Source organism: Asterias amurensis, chromosome 4, assembly GCF_032118995.1.
Source record: "Asterias amurensis chromosome 4, ASM3211899v1".
Lineage (NCBI taxonomy): Eukaryota > Metazoa > Echinodermata > Asteroidea > Forcipulatida > Asteriidae > Asterias > Asterias amurensis.
Genome location: NC_092651.1, coordinates 19,561,827 through 19,580,757, shown reverse-complemented (window position 1 = coordinate 19,580,757; position 18,931 = coordinate 19,561,827). Strand labels below are relative to the sequence as shown.

Below are 18,931 nucleotides of genomic sequence, written 5' to 3'. Positions count from 1 at the left end.
GAGAGTTGCGTAAACAATTTTCGTCTCCCATGAGACATTGTGACATTGTTTTACTCATTTCTCAAAAAACTATACAGCTCCTCAGCAAGTAAAATTATAAGGTAAGCTTTTTACCATCATTATCTTCAAACTGTGTAAGTTTAAAGTAAATTTGTGGACATTGTGTTTTAAAAACTTTAAAATGTAAACCATTTCGTATGTCAAAGTTTGGATTCAATAACTACAACTGTGAACTCGTTTTTGTTCAAGACGCAGAATAAATCCCTTACCCATTGCAACAGCCCTTCCATACACCATCTGTCCATAAACATTCCTGCCGTCCCAACTCAGAGTGTACTCCATCCCTTCCTCTGGTAGCAGAGTCTCCTTGAAGACTCTACCCTCTAGGCTGATGCTGACGTGTACCATCTCAAGACCCATCGGCAGGGTGGGTGGGGTAAGCTTGACTGTGAGTCTAGAGGTCTGGCCCGGGCCGTGGTGGCTGAAGTAGTCAAGGGTCAGTGTGGTGCCGGAGATGGGGACTTGTTCATGAATTGCCTGCAAGACAAAATAGAGGTATTCTTGGATGATTTTTTGCAATTTTGCTCAACTCAAAAGAGATGTTTCCAAGGAGAGGCGTTCCTCAAGTCAGGTGGGTTGCAAGATGTAATAAACACTTAGAAAAGTTGTGCACCTATGTTGAAACGAAACTTATGTCTTCAACCTAAGCCATTAAACATTTTTTTAAACATTCCAATCCAAACTAAGAGACAATCTGCACAAGATGCATAACTGACATTTTGACAAATTTACGTTTTACAAGCTGAAATAACTTTTGTCTCCCGAGACGAAAATTATTGTCTCAAAAAATACAGCACCTCAGCAAGTAATATTTTAGGGGAAGCTTTCTACCACAATTATCTTCAAACTGTGTGAGTTTGATGTAAATCTGTGGACATTTCGTTTGTATTACAAAAAGTACCCAAGTCCTTTAACTAGAACCTACCCTCTGATCTACTGAGAATCCTTCCTCACGACACATCCCCTCATCGCTTCCGACAGTCATGACTTTCTTGAAGACCGGCAGCGGGAAATCCTCCCCAGCGCACACCTCTCCGTCCCGCCCGAGAAAGATGTTCGCATCGGCACCGACATTGGTGGTCGTCGACAGCGTGATGTCATCAACATGGATGAACTGCTGTACGGGGACGTAGATGGATTTGACGGCTTGGTGGTAGGGCTGGCGGTCAAGGACTAGACGGATTGACCCTCCGCCTCGGACCATGAGGTCAAACCTGGTGGTTGAAACAATTGAAGAACATAAAATGTGGACGATAAAGCTTGCAGGGCACTTTTATAAACTTTCCTAGATAGAACTAGTTTGTGTTTCGGTGTGTCAGTAGATCTTCAATTCTTGATGTGCTTTTAGTATGGGTTACCATAAAAAATGAGAAATGTTACGGGGGGGGGGGGGGGGCGGGGGTTGCAATAAAATGTATAGAAAATGAACTGTAACTTACATTCCGTCTTGTCTGGTATAGGTGTAGCCTAATGTTGTCTGGTCCTCTACGTGGACTTGGGCACCGGCTATGGGTCCACCATTCTCACCCACTAGTCTGCCATGAATAACAGCAACGTGGCTAGAAAACACAGAAAAAGAAACAAGCAAAATTACCATCCACCATTCAATTAAAACAAAAAAAACAACAACAACAAAAACAAATAAAAAGTTGTTGCATGATAGAAAAACAATCGCTTTGCAATCTCACATATTGGTTGGATATTTTGATTAAAAGTACAAGGGATTCATGTATGATTACAAAGGTATTCAGTATTTTCACACTCGTAACTCTTACAGCTTTATTGTTTAGCAAACTGCATTTGATACAAGTCCAGAAAAACAAAAACTTTATGTTTCATAACCAGGGATGAGAGTAATTGCTGACATAAAAGTCTGAATTAGATTAAAGGCAGTGGACACTATTGGTAATTACTCAAAATATTTATCATCATAAAACCTTTCTTGATTACGAGTAATGGGGAGAGATGGATGGTATAAAACATTGTGAGTTGACAGCTCCCTCTGAAGTGACGTAGTTTTTGAGAAAGAAGTAATTTTCCACGAATTTGATTTCGAGACCTTAAGTTTAGGATTTGAGGTCTTGAAAATCAAGCATCAGAAAGCACACAACTTCGTGTGACAAGGGCTGTTTTTTCTTTTCATTATTATCTCGCAAATTGGACGAGCCGATTGAGCTCAAATTTTCACAGGTTTGTTATTTTATGCATATGTCGCGAAAGACCTACTGTGAAGACTAGTCTTTGACAATTACCAATAGTGTCCACTGTCTTTAAGTTAGGAGGTATATTGAAAATCTTTTGCTAACCCCTTGAGTTATATATTCCAAGGATCTACCACAGTTTCCTCAACACTAGGAAAGAAGTTGATCAAAGAGCAGGATTTCATTCAGTATCTTGAGAAAATAAAAGCAGAATTTTTGTCACCAGGCAGACAAAACCAAGTATGAGTTCAGATAAAGTCTGAAACTTCTCATCCCTGCATATCTTTCATATAATTGCAGGATTCTTTTTAAAGCTTCATCAGCCACTAACCTCGGATCCACATTGTCCAGCATAGCTCCTGTTTGTACGCTGTCTCCCTCTACCAGAAACCTGTACCGATCATAGAAGGATAGCGGCGGGGTGATGAGGGACGTCAAGTCGCGACTGAGGATAGTGCTAGGATCGGGAGACACTGTACAGAGTGTGCTGGTTGCACAGAAGTCACTCTGACAAACAGTCAGGGTCAAAACAGTCTCTCAGGGTATCTGGTTGGGATTGCAAGGAAGAAAATCAGATGGTGTTATAAAGGGCTGATTTCAACATTTGAAAGTTGTTTACCCAGGACAAAAAACAAAGAGGGGGCCAACATGATCGAGGAAAATCTTTTTTTTAATTAAAACCAAAAGGCATTATGTGTTATTGTGGTATCTCTTTTCTTTTGAAAGAGTTTTTATGAATAATAGCACCACTGCATAATGGACAAAATGTTCATTTCTTTGATCTAAAAAAACAACAATCTAAAAAAGTACATCCTTTAAATACTGACAACTTTGGACAGTTCCTTTTATAAAGAATTTCATCTTTTTAATGAGTAAAACAGAAAATACAGACAACAAGACAAGAGGAGTGAAGTTCGTAGGGCATTGCTATCAATATGCTCAAACCCAAATCATCAAAAAGTAACTTGTTATCTCAGCTGTGATATTTTACCTCCGTCATTGTCTTGTCCATCGGAGCATGCTGTCTCCATTGTGATCTCACAAGCCTTGCCTCTGTGTGGTCCTGTACAGACACATTGCCACATGGTGTCTACATACTGACACTCACCATGTCCATTGCAGCCATCTGGACAACCCTCTGTGGAACAAAAAGACAAATTATTCAAACAGGAATTTTGCAAAGTTGGAATAAATATTTCGAACATTCATTTTAAATTTGTGATGTCTCTTAAAACTAAGTTTAATGGCGGACATTATTTCCAGTATAAACATCAACAGTGAAACAATCTTACAAAATATTTTATACCATGCCCTATTTATGGCAAATGGTTTCGCCCTTTAAGAAGTACACTCTAAAGTCCTCTAAAGAATTCTTGAGATTCCAAGAACACAATGAAGGACAAAATAGGGGAGGGGGTACACCATGCCACATATCAAACACCAAATAATACATTTTGACAAAAATCTGAGCCCTCGACATCTATTATAATTTTGTTTATCTTCCACAAAAATATCTCTTAATATCAACATGCTGTTTTGAGGTAATTTCTCTAAACAACTGCCCAAAAAATGTCCTTACCGAGTCCACAAAGTCTGCCATTCCAGCCAAGCTCACACACACATGCGTTGTCAACACAACGCCCTCGGGGGGAGCACGGTAAGAGACAACTGGCTTCCTGCGAGCAGCGCTCTCCTGTCCAGCCTTTCTCGCAACGGCACATGCCCACATCACAGTGTCCATGGACCCCGCAGTCCGTGTTGTTGCTGCACTCATGGGCTTCTGTAAATGAGTGGCAAGATCGTGAGATGTTAGATTATGTTTATCAGACATGGAAAGGTTTCTAAGGGAGGGAAAGGGTTAAGTACAAGAAATGAAAACAGAGACATGGAGGCAAACTCCATAAAAAAAAACATGTAATCTCAAACAGCAGCAGTCACTATAACTGAACAAATAGAATTTAAGTAAAATTTGTGTCTACCCTTGTGACAAAACTTGAAGGGAATGTTGTTGGCACATTCTTCAAAAGAAGATTAAGCCCTCATGTTCTCACAGAAGCAGTTTGCCCTCTTTACAAATTTAAACAAACCAGTTAAAACTGAAAAAATGTTCAACAATCAGGAAAGTAAATATTTTGTAAATATTGATTTTATAGGTCAGAAGCAAGAGTCAGTCTCCTATTGAAGACAAGATCACAAGACAAAATGTTGGGAACATTGAGAGGGAAAAAAAATTATCCCGCTCGTTTCCAGGGATGCAACTGCAGATTGTTAAAAAATGAGGAAAGTTCCAGTCACAGCAAGACTTTGTACTTTGTTTTTCCATTTCAATGGCACAGCCAAAAATAATGAGGAAACCAGCTGAAATGCTGCATGCCTGGTTTTCAAAGCAACCACTCCTTCCCAGATAAGATGAATACATGGTGTACCCAAAAGAATGACAGTAAATAAGAGTAACCTTACCCTCTTCACAAGCTTGTCCGACATATCCCCTTGAGCAGACGCACTCGCCCAAGACACACTGTCCATGACTGCTGCAGTCTGGCACAAAACACTGGTCACTACGTACGCTACACTCTGGCCCCTTCCAGTTGTTAAAGCATTCACAGACACCACGCACGTACTGTCCATGCCCACTGCAAACTACCGGGCAAATTCCTAGGAAATGGAGAAGATAACAAATTTAAACACCGGTTTGGCTGATGACGAAAAAGACGAAACCTCTAAGAAGTTCCTACACACGATTACGAATGAAACAAGGTATCACAAATATTAACATCAGGTGGGGGGATACGACAGGAATTTTCTTTTGTCTATTCTTACAGTTTCATCTTTTATTTCATTTAAAATGTTTTGCTTGCTTTTGATAAACTCTATCACTGTATAGGCTGAGCACATCAGTTTTTATAGATTGATAAAATTCTCTTCCAGTGGTCTGGCTGGATAGTTCAGTGTTGAAAAGCATTTGATTTAAGATAAAACACTGGATTAGTGTTAATAAACAAGTGGACTAAGTAAGTGACAGGCTGGCTGGTCCTGCTGGCTAGTCAAGAAAAAGTTTTCATGTATGTATCACACTGCTAAGGAGGAACATTTTAGGCCAACAAAGTGGGCTGCCTCCATCTTGGTCATGTTCCTTGTATCGAATAACAATAATGAACTCTAATAATGATTTTGCAAATAGGAACCAGACTATTTTGTTCTTCCAGCCTCGGTTTGGTTACATTGGTATCAATGGGGGAAATTCAAGATGGCTGCACCCTAATCATAAAGGTCTATTCAGGAGTACCTTGTGAGCAGTCTTCTCCAACGTATGCCGGCTGGCAGACACACTGGCCGAGAACACACTCTCCATGGTTGCTGCAACCCCGAGGACAACGCTGCCCATCATCCCATGTATCTGTCAAAGAGAGAGGATGGATAAACAAATATAAGATGTGATGATTGTTTGGAATGGATTGATAGACTATAAACCACTGATGGATTATTCATAAAACACAGAAAAGTTGCAATCAAGAGGGTTATTGGTTGTAAATAAAACTTAAAATATAGCTTTTAGGGGCCACTCTGAATAATCAAAGTTTCTAAATGTAATTATTTTTTTCACAGATATTTTGACCATGCTTGTCTTCTTCTTTTTTTCTTTACCATCGCTGATAATATTGCCATAAGAGCCAACATTGTTTTTGACTCGGAGTCCATAAAAAATTTAAAAACAAAAATAATAGTAAAGTAGGACACAAGCTCATAGGACACAAGTGCTGGGACCGAGATTCGAACCCACTCTGTGGAGACTCAGCCACCACAACTTAAATTGGGTGTACTAAACCACTTGGCCACAACACACTACTAGCACAGAGAAAGGTCAATTCATGTATGTTGTTTTCTTTACCTCTGTCAGATATTTCCAACACAACCTCCTCCTGTGCTTCTCCATCATTGTACACTCCGATAAACCACAATCCTGGTACCATCTCCTCAATGAAAGACAGCGTCGTATCCGGTAAGACATTTGATCTCTTCGTCCTCTCGACCCTGATATCTTCCTCTTGTTTCCTGACAGCGTCTTCCAGCTTCGTCCAGCTTCTCTTCCCGTCTCTCTCAGGGCTGAGATCTCTCTTGCCGCGGACCGTGTCGTGCCACCTGCTCCCGGCATGAACCCGCACAAAGTCATACTCCGTGTGAGTCGGCGCCGCACGGCGCTGCCCGAAAATGGCAAAGTTTGACCGGAGCGGTATGGTCAAGTTCAATTGCACGTACTGCTGGGTGTTGACCGGGAGAGCAGCCACCCAGAAGTCGCCCGCTGGGATGAGGACTCTAGTAGGCGTGTTGAGGGCAACGCCGGATGGTTGAGTGGGTAAGGGGGGAGTCTGGACTGCAGTGGTAGGGCCTGGATGGGGGTATCACACAATAATCAAGTTATTAAAATTTGCTTATCTTTTTAATGATAACTTTGGCCTCTAGAGTCTAAGTTGCCAAGCAGTTGGATACTCACTTGCTACAGACTAAACATTTACAGGGTAGGGTATCACTCATGACAGTGCACCATTTTTTTAAATGCAAGTTTGCCCAAAACAAGGCTAAAGACCACTCTTGGTAAGGGGCTACAAGAAGAAAAATTATTAAAATGTGCAAAGTAACTGAGAGGAGCTGAAGTTAGGAATTGATATTCCTATCAAAACAGTCTAGATTGTAGGATGGAGGGAAACATGCACCAGGCAAGGGGAAGTTCCAAAGAAACGCAGTATGTGGAAAAGACACATTGGTCGAGTAAACCATTTCTTGGCCTAATGAGCCAATATCAGTGCTTTATAACTTGATGATAGTGGACCCTTGAGGGCAAGTATTTCTCTGAATAGTGATTGTGCTTACGTGTAGTTGTTTCAATGACTCTGTGGGTACTGGTTGACACTGCTGTTGACCTGCAGTCATCTAGAATACTTTCTACTGTCTCTACTTGGCACTGGTTCAATGAGATGCTTACTACTGAGGAAGAATCAAAGAAAACACACACATGTTTGAAAAAAAAACGTTTAAACATTTCTTCGAATTATTTCTCCAATTAACGATTTATCTTTTGAGCAGAAAGGATTTTACAGCTAAGATGTTGCACTTAACATTATGATCAAGGTTAAAATAAAGTAAATTACACATGAATGGAATTGCCTAATCAAATAAAATTAGCTTCACAAAACATTTGTTTGCATATAAAAAAAAGTTCATCAACCAAGCTATGGGCCGCCGTTTGAGACCAGTTTCCTGCTTTTTTTTTCCTAAGCCATGAGATATTTCAGAGCTTCGAAAAATACCCTGCTCAGGTAAAAATGTGATGCCGATACCACCTTTTGCATTTATTTATACCACAGGTCACTTTGAATGGTGAGCAGTTTGCAATTGCAAACCTGTTGTTACATTTTCCTTATTAGCTGAAATTTGTTTGGCATCCTTTTCTTCTTACAGCATCTCTTTGACATTGAGGCAAGTCACACTTCCTGTGCACAATGGGTTGTATTTTCTACTAACTATTAGTCATTGAGATACAAGGCAATTTGAATAGGCAACTTGGAGGCAAACAAGCTACATGGCATACAAAAAACACTTTGTTATCATGAAAGTCAACTTGCAATAGCTTCTAACTTTTAAATAGAAAATCATGTAGAAGTTTAAATGGGAATGTTTCTCTTCTTTGAGCAAACATGAAACCTTATGATGGGCCAATGAGTACACAGCTTCCATTGCTCTTGTCTTGGTGCCCCTTCAAAAGTTTCTCATAGATTTAAAAATTATCCAATGGAAGTGCCCTTGCAAAATGACAGTGGCTTTGCCCTCTAAAAGATAAATACAAGGCCTGCTGAATGCCTGAACAGTTTTGTCAAGCCTGATCCTTCCTTTTTGTAAGGGCAAGGGCACCAAGGCATGTTTTCCTTGGTATTCTGTCTATTACTATTCTGTCCTGGTCAGGTTTTGTGCTTACAGGTTTTATGAAATTAGGCTTATCACAAAAAAAACACAAAAAAAACCAAAAAAATATGCTTACTGACCTGCTAAATAAATAACTGTCGCTAACAGCGCAGAGGCAATAACTGCTAAGACAAGCGCAAAGCACTTCCATGAGAAGCGATCCTTGACGCTGTTCTTGGCATGAGTGACTCGTCTGTATTTGAGCGGGGGCGCACCGTTGGGTATCTTGTCGTTGTAGACTGCGGTAAACCTCGGGACCGGCGGTAGGGTTGCGGTGTGGGGAAACTCATAGAAACCCCTGGTGTAGGAGAACAAAATTAGAATTAAAGGGGAGGTATATGTTTGGTAACCACTATTAAAATTAATGGCAATAAATACTTTTGGTAAGAGGCCTACAGCAGCTTAGGATAGTGTAACTCTTTTTGAGAAACATTTCACGAAACATTTCACTTCAAAAAAAATGTGATTATGTAAAAAGATATCAGTTTCTATGCTCCAAAATTTGAGTTTGGGAGTATTCCTAGGAATAATGGGACATTATTTGCTCCAGATTTTTGGCGATATCCACAATATGAGACCAGGATTAAAACAATCAAAGGAATCCAAAACCGAAAGCCAAAATTAGACATGATTTTTACATAGCATGTCATTAAAGTCGGGCACTGGTGCCTGGAGGTCTAAATGAGGTTGTTCATTGGCCGGTGAAATACAGTTACTTAGGGAGACCAATGAATGAAGGGAGGAAGAAAAAAGACATTAATTTTGTACTTTTGGCACTCTTATACACACCTTGTGGCTGTATTTTGCCTTGAGGAGTTGATAGTACTGTATGGATGAGGAGACATAATCGTCTCCTCTCGTCTATGAGTTGACGGCTGAAAGTTGTTCATTCTCGATCCTTGCTCACAGTTGTTGGTATTCGGACTTGTTGGGATCGCTGGTATTGCTGGCAGAAGGGAAAGGAAAAAAAGTACACTTTTAAAAGTTTGCCCTAGTCAGAGAAGTGCTTGCGTGATTACTCTTCCATTTGATTACTCTTCAATTTGAGTTCTAGGAGGAGGATTTGAGATTATCACAGGACTGCAGGCCGGAGGCCAGCCAGTGATTTTAGTATTGGGCCAGAAAACTTATGTACAACTGGACAAGTCTGGCTGTCTTGTTGTTTTAAATTTAATATCAATACCACACTGTGTACGATATCATAAATAAATGAACAATTAATGTTTAAAATGTTCACTTTTAGTGTGTTTTGTATACATTGTGCTTTGAGTACTATGATACAACTGATAACAAGCTTCTTTTAGTATTTGTTCAAACAAAAGCGTTTGTGGTTTTCTGGATTTATTTTACACACAACCCATTCCTGCCAGCGACGGTAAAACATGACAAACAGAGCTGGTGTGCAATCTAGAATCCAGGCCTTGAATCACATGTAGGCCACGGCCTCCGTTGCTCATGGTCTTGGCCTTGGTGCCCCTTCAAAAGTTTCTCCTAGACTTAAAGGTTTTCCAATGAAAGTGCCCTTTTCAAAAATTTCAGGCCCGATAATCTCATTGTGCACAGTTTGTTTGTAAAAGATATTTCTTATACCAGTCCATTAAAGGTTTTGAGCTACATGTACAAGCCTCATTGATTTTTCAAAAATGTGCTTCAGTCTTCATTTTTGTTAAGTTGGTGCAGAAACCGGAAGAAGAAACTTTTGACCCACCTCTCATCGGCATGGTTGCACTTATCATTGGTGTACTCAGCATAGGGTTAGTGATGACATTGGTAGCAGGCATAGAGTTCGTCCCGTGAAACGTGGTCTCTGCCTCCCCTTCGCTGCGCTCCAGCGTGTGGTAATACGGCGGAATCCCCATCCCGTTGCCGTGGTGGGGCGTCAAGGTGTAATGGGCATTGACCGCTGGGTGTAGGGTGGAAGAATGGGCGGAGACGGCCGCTGGGTACTGGGCTGTAATGTTCAGTGTGGGCTCGGAGGTTGTTTGGTGGGGTTTGGGCGGGACTTGTTGCATGGGAATGGATTGCTCACTTGGTGCTGGTTGTTTGGGCTGCTTTGATGTCTTGTGAGCTGTGGCGGAGAGAGAAGAATTTAAACACAAATTAAATTTGGGAGTTCTTTCTTTCTATTTGCTAAGCAAAATAAAAAACACAACAACTGATAAACAAGTTGAATTGTGCTTACCAGAATCAGGTTAATAGCCAATATACATGTATCATATCAAACGCACCATTTATGACTGGTATCCCACTTGTTTTCACTTAGCAGAAAACTGTAAAGCAATATTTCCTGCAGCTCAGTGAAAATGGGCCGTGGTTACATGTAGCAATGGATGCAGGGCACAAAGGAGCACTCTATTCACAACACTGGATCTCAAAGCAATGCATAAGTCTAGAGCCTGTTTAAGGTTGATTGATTATACTCAAGCGATTTTGTATTATCAGGAGGAAACAGAGTCTGCCATAACCACACCCACCCTCAGCGCCCCCCCCCCCCCCCCACCCCCTCCCCAATCACCCCCATCACCTCCTTTCCTTCCACAAAACCCACATTAGTAATACTGGCTCCGTTAATGAAAGAATGCTGTTGATTAAGCTACTCTTGATCATCTGTCTGATCATCACAAAATGAAGGACTGAGTTTGGCCTGGGCCCAATTTTATATAGCTGCTTAAGCATAGAAAGTAGCTCAGCACAACAAGATCACGCTTACATGAATAAGGTTACCCGCCAAACTGCTATGTCACATGTACAACTTGTGACTGGTAATCTGCTCATTTCTGCTTAGCGAAAAATTGTCAAGCAGTATTTTCAGCTCTGTGAGTTTGGAACCTGGTTGTGGGAAACACTAATTCATTGGTGGATTAGAACATGTATCGCATCCGTAATTGTTCAAGGTGCATGCTTCCTGAAGATCTTGTCATTATGAATACCTGTTTATCTCTCCAGTATCAACATTGTGAAGGGGAGAAGCAAGGCCAGTTGCTGTGAGCAGGGCCAAATTTCATAAAACTTGCAAGCACAAAAAAATAATGTGATAAGAACAGACACATCTTGCTTAGAAGAAACTGGATACATGTACCAACCAAATTTACATTTGTTGCAACTGGTGCCCCATTCAACTTTTGCTTAGCAGAGAAATTTTCTGAGCAGTATTTTCGGCTTTACAGCTATATGATAGCCCTGAAATATTGTCTTTGAGAGGGTATGACCACTTTGTAGTAAAACAATGTGGGTGTTTCCATTGGATAATTGAATAGTGTGTCATTTTGAAAAGGTTCAGACCAATGTAATGGCTTCTGCGAAATTCCACATCTGATGACAACATCTGAAGTCATCTTAAATTAGCGATACACCTAAAGGGCCTGCCCAAATCTATTGATGATGTGTTACAGCACATTTCACCACCGAATAATAACAATAGATAGTGTTGACTGTGATTACACAGAAAACACAATCACAAGTAACCGTTTCCTGTGTTTGTTTTCGGCTCCACGCCAGAGGGCTGTTGACTTGCACAACTAAACATGCAACAGCGGTCTAATGAAAAACGTGCAGGTAGACTATATATACTGACCACTGACTAACTCTGATAATATGTTTATCTCTTTGCTAATCCCTATGTTGACTTTCACTTAAGCCTTAACTCAACAAACTACCTGTTTAGGAGGAAAAATAGTTTCTTGATTTTGTCATGGGGATTAACTCTGTGGAATTTTGAATCTGTGGTACTGATTTCAGATGTGCAGATGTTCTAATGAGTTAATCCCCCCATTGGCTAGTGGTAGTGCAACAGTCTGTTTCCTGGAAGGAAGTGCACTGGTGTGTGATTGGTTGAGAGTGTAGTGTGCTTCATGAATAACCAACAGATGGGCTGTGGAATTCTGCCCAAAGGGAGGTATGGGATATAATTGAAAAATAAATACAGATAGGTGTAAAACTGTAAACGTGGTGTATGTAAATGTTCACAAAAATACACACTAAACTGTAATCTACTGATCTATGATCAATACTGACTATGATCATTCACACAGAATGTGTTATTCCACAAGTTTTTGGTTCTTCTGGGAAACATTTATACAGAAAAGAACAGTTTCGTTAATCGACATTGATCTCTTCAAAAAACACAAATTAAACATGGTAATTTGTATGCCTAACACCCAGATGAATTGCCACATCTTTTTAAGTAAAGAACTATCCTTTTCCCCCAATTCCCTTTTAGTCAAAACACAAACACAACATCCTGATCCAACACCAATATGGCACCTCAACAACACTCTATGGTAGTAAACCTTATCCGAAGTACAAATATACCATGCAATGGTAAACCTTATCCGAAGTACAAATATTTCATGCAAAGAATAACCAGTTTACAAGCACAATCCCACAGTCCAACGGATCCAAACAAAATATGCAGCTGGGTTCTGATGGGTTTGGGATAGTTATGGTGTCAATGTACAAACCTATACAGATAGGGTTTTTTCTTCTTTAGGAACATTACAAAATTGTTTGTTTTTGCAAACAAAACAGTTGCTGGCTGTGTAAGCACTCTATGTAATCAACCATATACATAGAGTGACAAACCTGTATGAGTTTAAGATCTATCGGCCATTCCGGTCAAGAGAAAATCATGACAATCGATTACATGTACACGTTTTTGCATGACATCGAATGAAAAAAAAATGAATAGAGCGCTCACTGAGAGAAAAACTCCAAACGGGAACTTTTGTTTTATTTATTTCCCATCAAATATGACATTTCAGACAGAGATATTTCAAGGGATGTTTTCTACTATGTACCATCATCATTAAACCGTGTAAGTTGATTGTAAATCTGTGATCTTTTCTTTTAGACAAGTTTTTTTCTCACAAGTTCTGTAACAGTGCTTTAAACTCAGTGTCAAATCTTATTTAAGTGATATGTTCCTTCCATAACACAACCCCATAATTTTTCTCCTTGTCATCACTTCAGAGCATTTCACTCTCCTGCCCTCTAAAAAATCCCGAAACCCCGCTCGGACTGTTTACAGAATGTTTCTACCCGGTTATATTTCCAGAGTGGAGGAGCAGACTCCTTACATAAATAAACCAAAATGCTTTTATATCGGCAGCCAGAGATTTCAGATTGATAGATGCATTTGTTATGACATCCAGGGATGGATTCCAGAAATAAATCATGAATTTTTATCAGAGCGTCATCACACAGTCAAGGGTATACTTGAAAGATAAGGCGGTTGTACTATGTATGAGACTGGTTGAGTTGGCAACACTGGCTCTTAATCTCATTTGACTTTTCAAAATTAAAATATGCACTTATGGAAAGAAAAACAAAAAAGTTGATCATCCCTTTTTGAAGCCTCATCTCAGTTTTTTTTCTTTACGCAAAATACTTAGTTTGTAATGTAGTTTCAATTCATCTTGGAAATATTCTTTCAGTAATTTATTTACTTTACCCATCATTTCTAAGACTTTTTTTACCCATCATTTCTAAGTACTACAAAGCCAGCAAATATCTAGCTTTTTTCTCCGCTAATAGTTTAAAAACCAATTATAACAAAAGGGTCCTCATCCTCCTCTTTTGGAAAGAAACCTGGATGATCAACTGAAATATTATCTTACTTGGCCAAATGTGACATATTGTAGATGGTTTAGTGAAAGGAATTTTTAATTTTGAAACTGAACCTTGACAAACGTTGATTTCTTTTACATATTCGAAACATTTTATTCAAAGGCCTGAACAGATGACAAATAATTTCTTGGGGGAAGTATCAATGTAGAATGCTTTCGCTTGTATTTGAAATAAATGTCTTCTAACCAATGAAGCTCAACCTAAATCTACTGTATAATGGGTTCTTGGTAATTTTACAAGACAAATTCAGGCATGAAATTTGAAGACCTCTGATGAGCTTGGCCAAACTTCTAAAGGATACCAATAAAAAGGTGTTTAACAAAATAAATTTCTTACTAAAGGCAATTGGTCAGTCACAAATTTTGAAGCCCAAATTTTATTTTACTGGTTGTGTATCTCCAAGAATTATTTGGCTTGCAAACTTGAATGTTGTCAGTATGAAAACAATTATCTAAAGGAATTTGATAATTTGTTTTCCTGATTTGCCGCAGACAAATATGGATTTGCAAAAATAAGGACCTTGAATGGCAATGAGCGATCGATATAGCAATTTGACTGGTTGTCTAATTTTGTTATGCAACAAATTTCTGTGCTAAGCAACAAACAAGGGTGCTTAATGATCTCTTGGTGCACCTTTCAGAAGTCCCAAAATGTCTTGAATATAAAAAAAATACCCTTTTTGAAAAAGTGGGGAAAAGTTGTACAAAAGTCCTTGCCTTCTGTTTGTGTTAATAAAGCAAACCTCCTAAAAACATATCATGGTGTGCCTGCATGTAAGGGATTATAACAGCACAGACAGTGCATCCATCTAAACAACCAACAGTCCTAACAGGCCTGCATACATGTAAATCACCACCTATGGGACTTGAACCCACTGACCTAGATGTTGCGAGGTCAAGCAAGTACTGCCTCAAGAAAAAGAACAAACCTTGCCACCCATGAAGTTGTTTGAATTGGGGCCCCTTTGCCATCATTATGGAGTCATAAGAATCACAGCTCTAACCGACCATGTGCAGGAGACTTGACATTATAATTCAAAAACAAAACTTTGACAGCATTTTTTTCCAGCAACAATGGAAGAAGAAGAGGTAAGTTCATGCCTATTGAAAACCCATAGCCATGTTGGGCCAAGTCAAAATTTTGTTCCTTACCAAAACATATTGCAATTTAATATCCAATATCAATAATTGAAATTGTAATTTTAACAGTAAGACAACAAAAACTTGAATGCCAAAACTTGATTCTCAACACAAGTGATTAAAAGTGAAGGAACAATTTGTAAAGTACACAAAAACTTGCTTCACTATAATAAGCCAAATAGATAAAGTCGGTTAGCGAATAAGAATAAAAACTTACCTTTGGCCTTGTGTTTTCCCCTGACCCCTCTCTTCCTGGCTGGAGTGTGCCTGGGGCTGTCCTGCTCGAGTTCTGTCTCAGTCAGCGTTAAACTTGACCCGTTGCTCTCCGTTCCAGCGGAGCACCCATCACCCGACTGAACCAACAAAACCCCAGATCAAAAAACAGAGAGAGTGAGAAAGTGAGAAAGTGGAACAAGGCCGCGAAGCCTTTTCTCTTTCTGTAGATATGTAGATCATGCACTTGTATGATTCGTCACTTTGGTTTGGGAGATTTCCCCGGAGGGAATTGGTTTTTCGGAGGAGGGTATGATACAGCTTTTCCGTTTCAGAAGTCTGCTGTTTCGGCGTGAGGAAAGACTTGTGAGGGATGGGAACGGCTCACCTCCCTTGAAATAATGTTTCCTTCTTCGCATTTTGGTGTCTGCACGTGGTCCTTACAATTAGGAAACTCACAGAAATTAACGCGTACAGAAAATGAATGGCTTCCTGTGATAATCGAATCAACATTTTCTAAGAAGATTTCAAGACAGAAGCAAGGGCTGGTCCTATCTTGAAATTTTGCTCTACAATCAAGGAGCTAGACTTTGAGTCTTTTTTTCTCACCTATAGTTAATAAGAAAGTTTGTTTTAGTGCAGGGGAATGGTTAGGGTTCAAAAGTTCAGTGGCAGCCGCAGAAGCAAGTTTTGAGGCCCAAAAAGTTACCCTTTGCCTAGGGGATTCCTTTTCTGGTATAGTGATTGGGTTCACTTTTGGGGAATCCCCTCAGGCTTTTGTCTCTACCTCTGATTTAGATTTGTTATGGGTAGATTATTACGGACTGAATACAAGATAAATGTTGACAAAATCCATAATATACACTTTTTTGCACAGGCCTAATGTTGTTGTTTTTGTTATTGGTTTTTTTTTTATAGGAGGATAACTTTCTTTTTGAAATGTGTCATTGTTGAGTGTTAATAAAGCATCAATGATTGATACCCCAAACTTCACAAATAAAATGTTGGAGAAGATCCTTCTGCAATTGAAATTGCACCCGTTCAATGTTCCAGGAATGCATCTGAGCCTATCACATCAAATCTCACAGTTTTAACAAATTTAGAGGATATAAAAAAATTTAAAAAATTTACTTCAGAATAAACTTTAAGCAATTGGAGATGTCAACCACCAGTTCTTTTCAGAACCACCACTATCCAAAGAGATGTTCACATGGTGTTACCTCAAACCTCTCTTAGTTATAATTCCACCATGCAAAGTTTAAAATCTGACAAACTTTAGGCGATTATGCCCGACAGGAAATATCCCTAAACTGTATAAAAACCTGGACATAAAGATATGATAAACCCCAAAACCTCATCTTGATAAACACATATTTACATTTAGGTGGCCTGACAGAGGAATCACAGGATGTTTAATTTACCAGGGAGACACTAATTGACTGCTGTCATTCAGTATGTTGGTCACCCCCCCCCCACACTCAATATATGCTCTGCTGGATCCCCACCACATCAAAATCAGCGCAAAATCACTCCAGGGTCAACGACCCTTTGAGTCAGTGAGCCGACCCCCTCTCACCCCATCTTGAAGTTCCTCTTATGAGAATCAACCTCCCCCCCCCCCCCAAAAAAAAAGCTGTTCATCCTGGAAAAGATATTTCTTAGTTAGGATCTACGGCCAGATGTGACACCCTGCGTCAAGATCAGACACTTCTCGGGAATATTGAAGTGATTGAAATGGCATTATAAAAGTGAAGGCGACCTTAGATCAGCCTTGATATCAATGTGATGGGATGTCTTCAAAAGCACTATTTATGTAGAGAAATACTAAATCCTTAATTAGGTGTTGCTCAATACTTAAATGATTATACTGTCATCTGTTTGATGAGTAGCTAAGCTCAGTTTGGGGTTTGGGGGCAGGAAGTGGCTGTTTTGTGGGCTTATGGTTTTACACTGCTGCAGTTGCTTCTTCGTATACAGCCTAAGGCCAAGGGGTAATGAAGGACAGTTTGACCTCATGAACTCAATCCAAAACTCCAATTTAAATCCATTAAGCATTTCTTATTCATATGACGATTGTAAGTTCAGAATTAGATTTACAACTTTGATTGTACTGCACAGAAAAACAGGCCAGTTTTTACAGGATTCTGTGTGTGATTGCGTTTATATGGTATGGGTTATTTACTGCAGATTTACAGGGTCAATTTTGTAAACTCAAAATTTAGAACAATAAGAATAAAGGTCAGTGGTGAAGGGTGATATTTCTTTCATCTAAAGTTGTTTGACTCCAAGATGCCTTATTGATCAAGGACTTAATATGGACCTTTATTTCCTGTCCCACTACCAGGAATAGATGCTCTATAATCACATATTCCACCCTTGTTACTGAATTTATTCACCCATAACTTTCTTGTAAAATATAGGCCATGTACTTGGCTTATCCTCTTCATTCCATCTCATGAAGTGGTTGTTGCTACTAAAGCTTTTAAGTAGTTTTTTATGGAAACGAGTTAGTCTTTTAGTGACACTACAAGTATAACCTTCTTTGTTCCAAGATACCTGGTAAAAAAAAATTGCCTCGTTTGAAAGCCCGGTTCATACCTCCTGCGAATGCAAACGAACGCAATACAAATTTTGACGACACATGGCTGTTTTCACAGCGAATGTTTCTCAGGAGTTGAGGACAAGTCAACTGGCGCAAATTATACATTGCGATTTTGTGACGTCAACATTCGTATCGCATTCGCAAGATGTATGAACCTGGCTTGAGTTGAGGCCCCAATTTTTTTTTTTTTTTTAGTAAAATATTTTAAAAATAAAAGATCAAAAACTTTCATAAATCCAACAAACCTGAAGAATATCGTCAGCCTCCCTGATGAGTCGATCAGCGCAGGTTTCAGCCGCACTCTCAGTATCTGCCTCTCTATCTGATCCAAAGCTAGTAGGTCTGACATAGGGGACTTTCAGCTCATCAGTATCTCCTTGGCTGGTCAGGGAGTGATAGCTGGCAGTGTCTGTGGGAGAATGGTGGAGGAAGAGAAAAAGAGGTTGAAAGAATTGAACAACAGCTTTTTACCTAAATTTTTTCTTTTCTTTTTTTCAAAATGTTTGGATGGACGATCAATAAAGTATACAAGCAAAGGCGGAAACTGTTAACAAAATAGAGACTTCCCAGGTTATTGTGCTGATTTCTGTCTTAGGTTTTAAGGGTTAGTAGGGCCCCTAGCATGTTCTCTTAATTAAACTGAACCAAAAGTTACAAATACAACTGGACTTGGAGGTCAATATTGATCACACCATAAAAAAACATACAGGTGTTAAAAAGACTGAGTCACCTGCTGCAGAGAGTGTAGATAGACTTTAATTAATGACCCAAAACACAGGAACGCAAAAATTACTAACCTAACTTATCAACTAATGATTAAATGGTTAAGACAGGTCTGATCACAATACCCGATGCCAGAGTGTTTAGAATATTACCTTTAAAAGTCAATCAATGCTATGGAACAGGAACTCTGAGTTTGACATTGCACACAGACGAAGTCACCGATGTGATGGCAATCAAAAACAAACTCCAAACCAATAACAGATTTAATATTTCCAGCATGCAATCCGTCAGGCATACAATCCGTCAGCTCTGAGAAAAACGACAAGGTCTTCTTGTGAAACCAACTGATGGAATCAATGAGTTCAAGAAGTTTTGGAAAGTCGACTTAACCCTCAAGTCCAGTGGCGCTT

At 39.5% G+C, this 18,931-nt stretch overlaps 1 protein-coding gene across 1 annotated transcript in view; it reads right to left on the bottom strand.

Moving 5' to 3' along the window:
• The window catches only part of LOC139935756 (teneurin-3-like), an 84,263-nt gene that overhangs the window by 16,200 nt on the left and 49,132 nt on the right, over positions 1–18,931 (bottom strand). Inside the window, 16 exon segments of the mRNA XM_071930321.1 lie at positions 270–537; positions 986–1,274; positions 1,500–1,619; positions 2,593–2,774; positions 2,776–2,807; positions 3,253–3,399; positions 3,841–4,041; positions 4,722–4,916; positions 5,548–5,658; positions 6,151–6,648; positions 7,131–7,244; positions 8,300–8,517; positions 9,009–9,165; positions 9,928–10,287; positions 15,201–15,336; positions 18,044–18,207. Coding sequence (XP_071786422.1) covers positions 270–537; positions 986–1,274; positions 1,500–1,619; positions 2,593–2,774; positions 2,776–2,807; positions 3,253–3,399; positions 3,841–4,041; positions 4,722–4,916; positions 5,548–5,658; positions 6,151–6,648; positions 7,131–7,244; positions 8,300–8,517; positions 9,009–9,165; positions 9,928–10,287; positions 15,201–15,336; positions 18,044–18,207 — 3,192 coding nt within the window.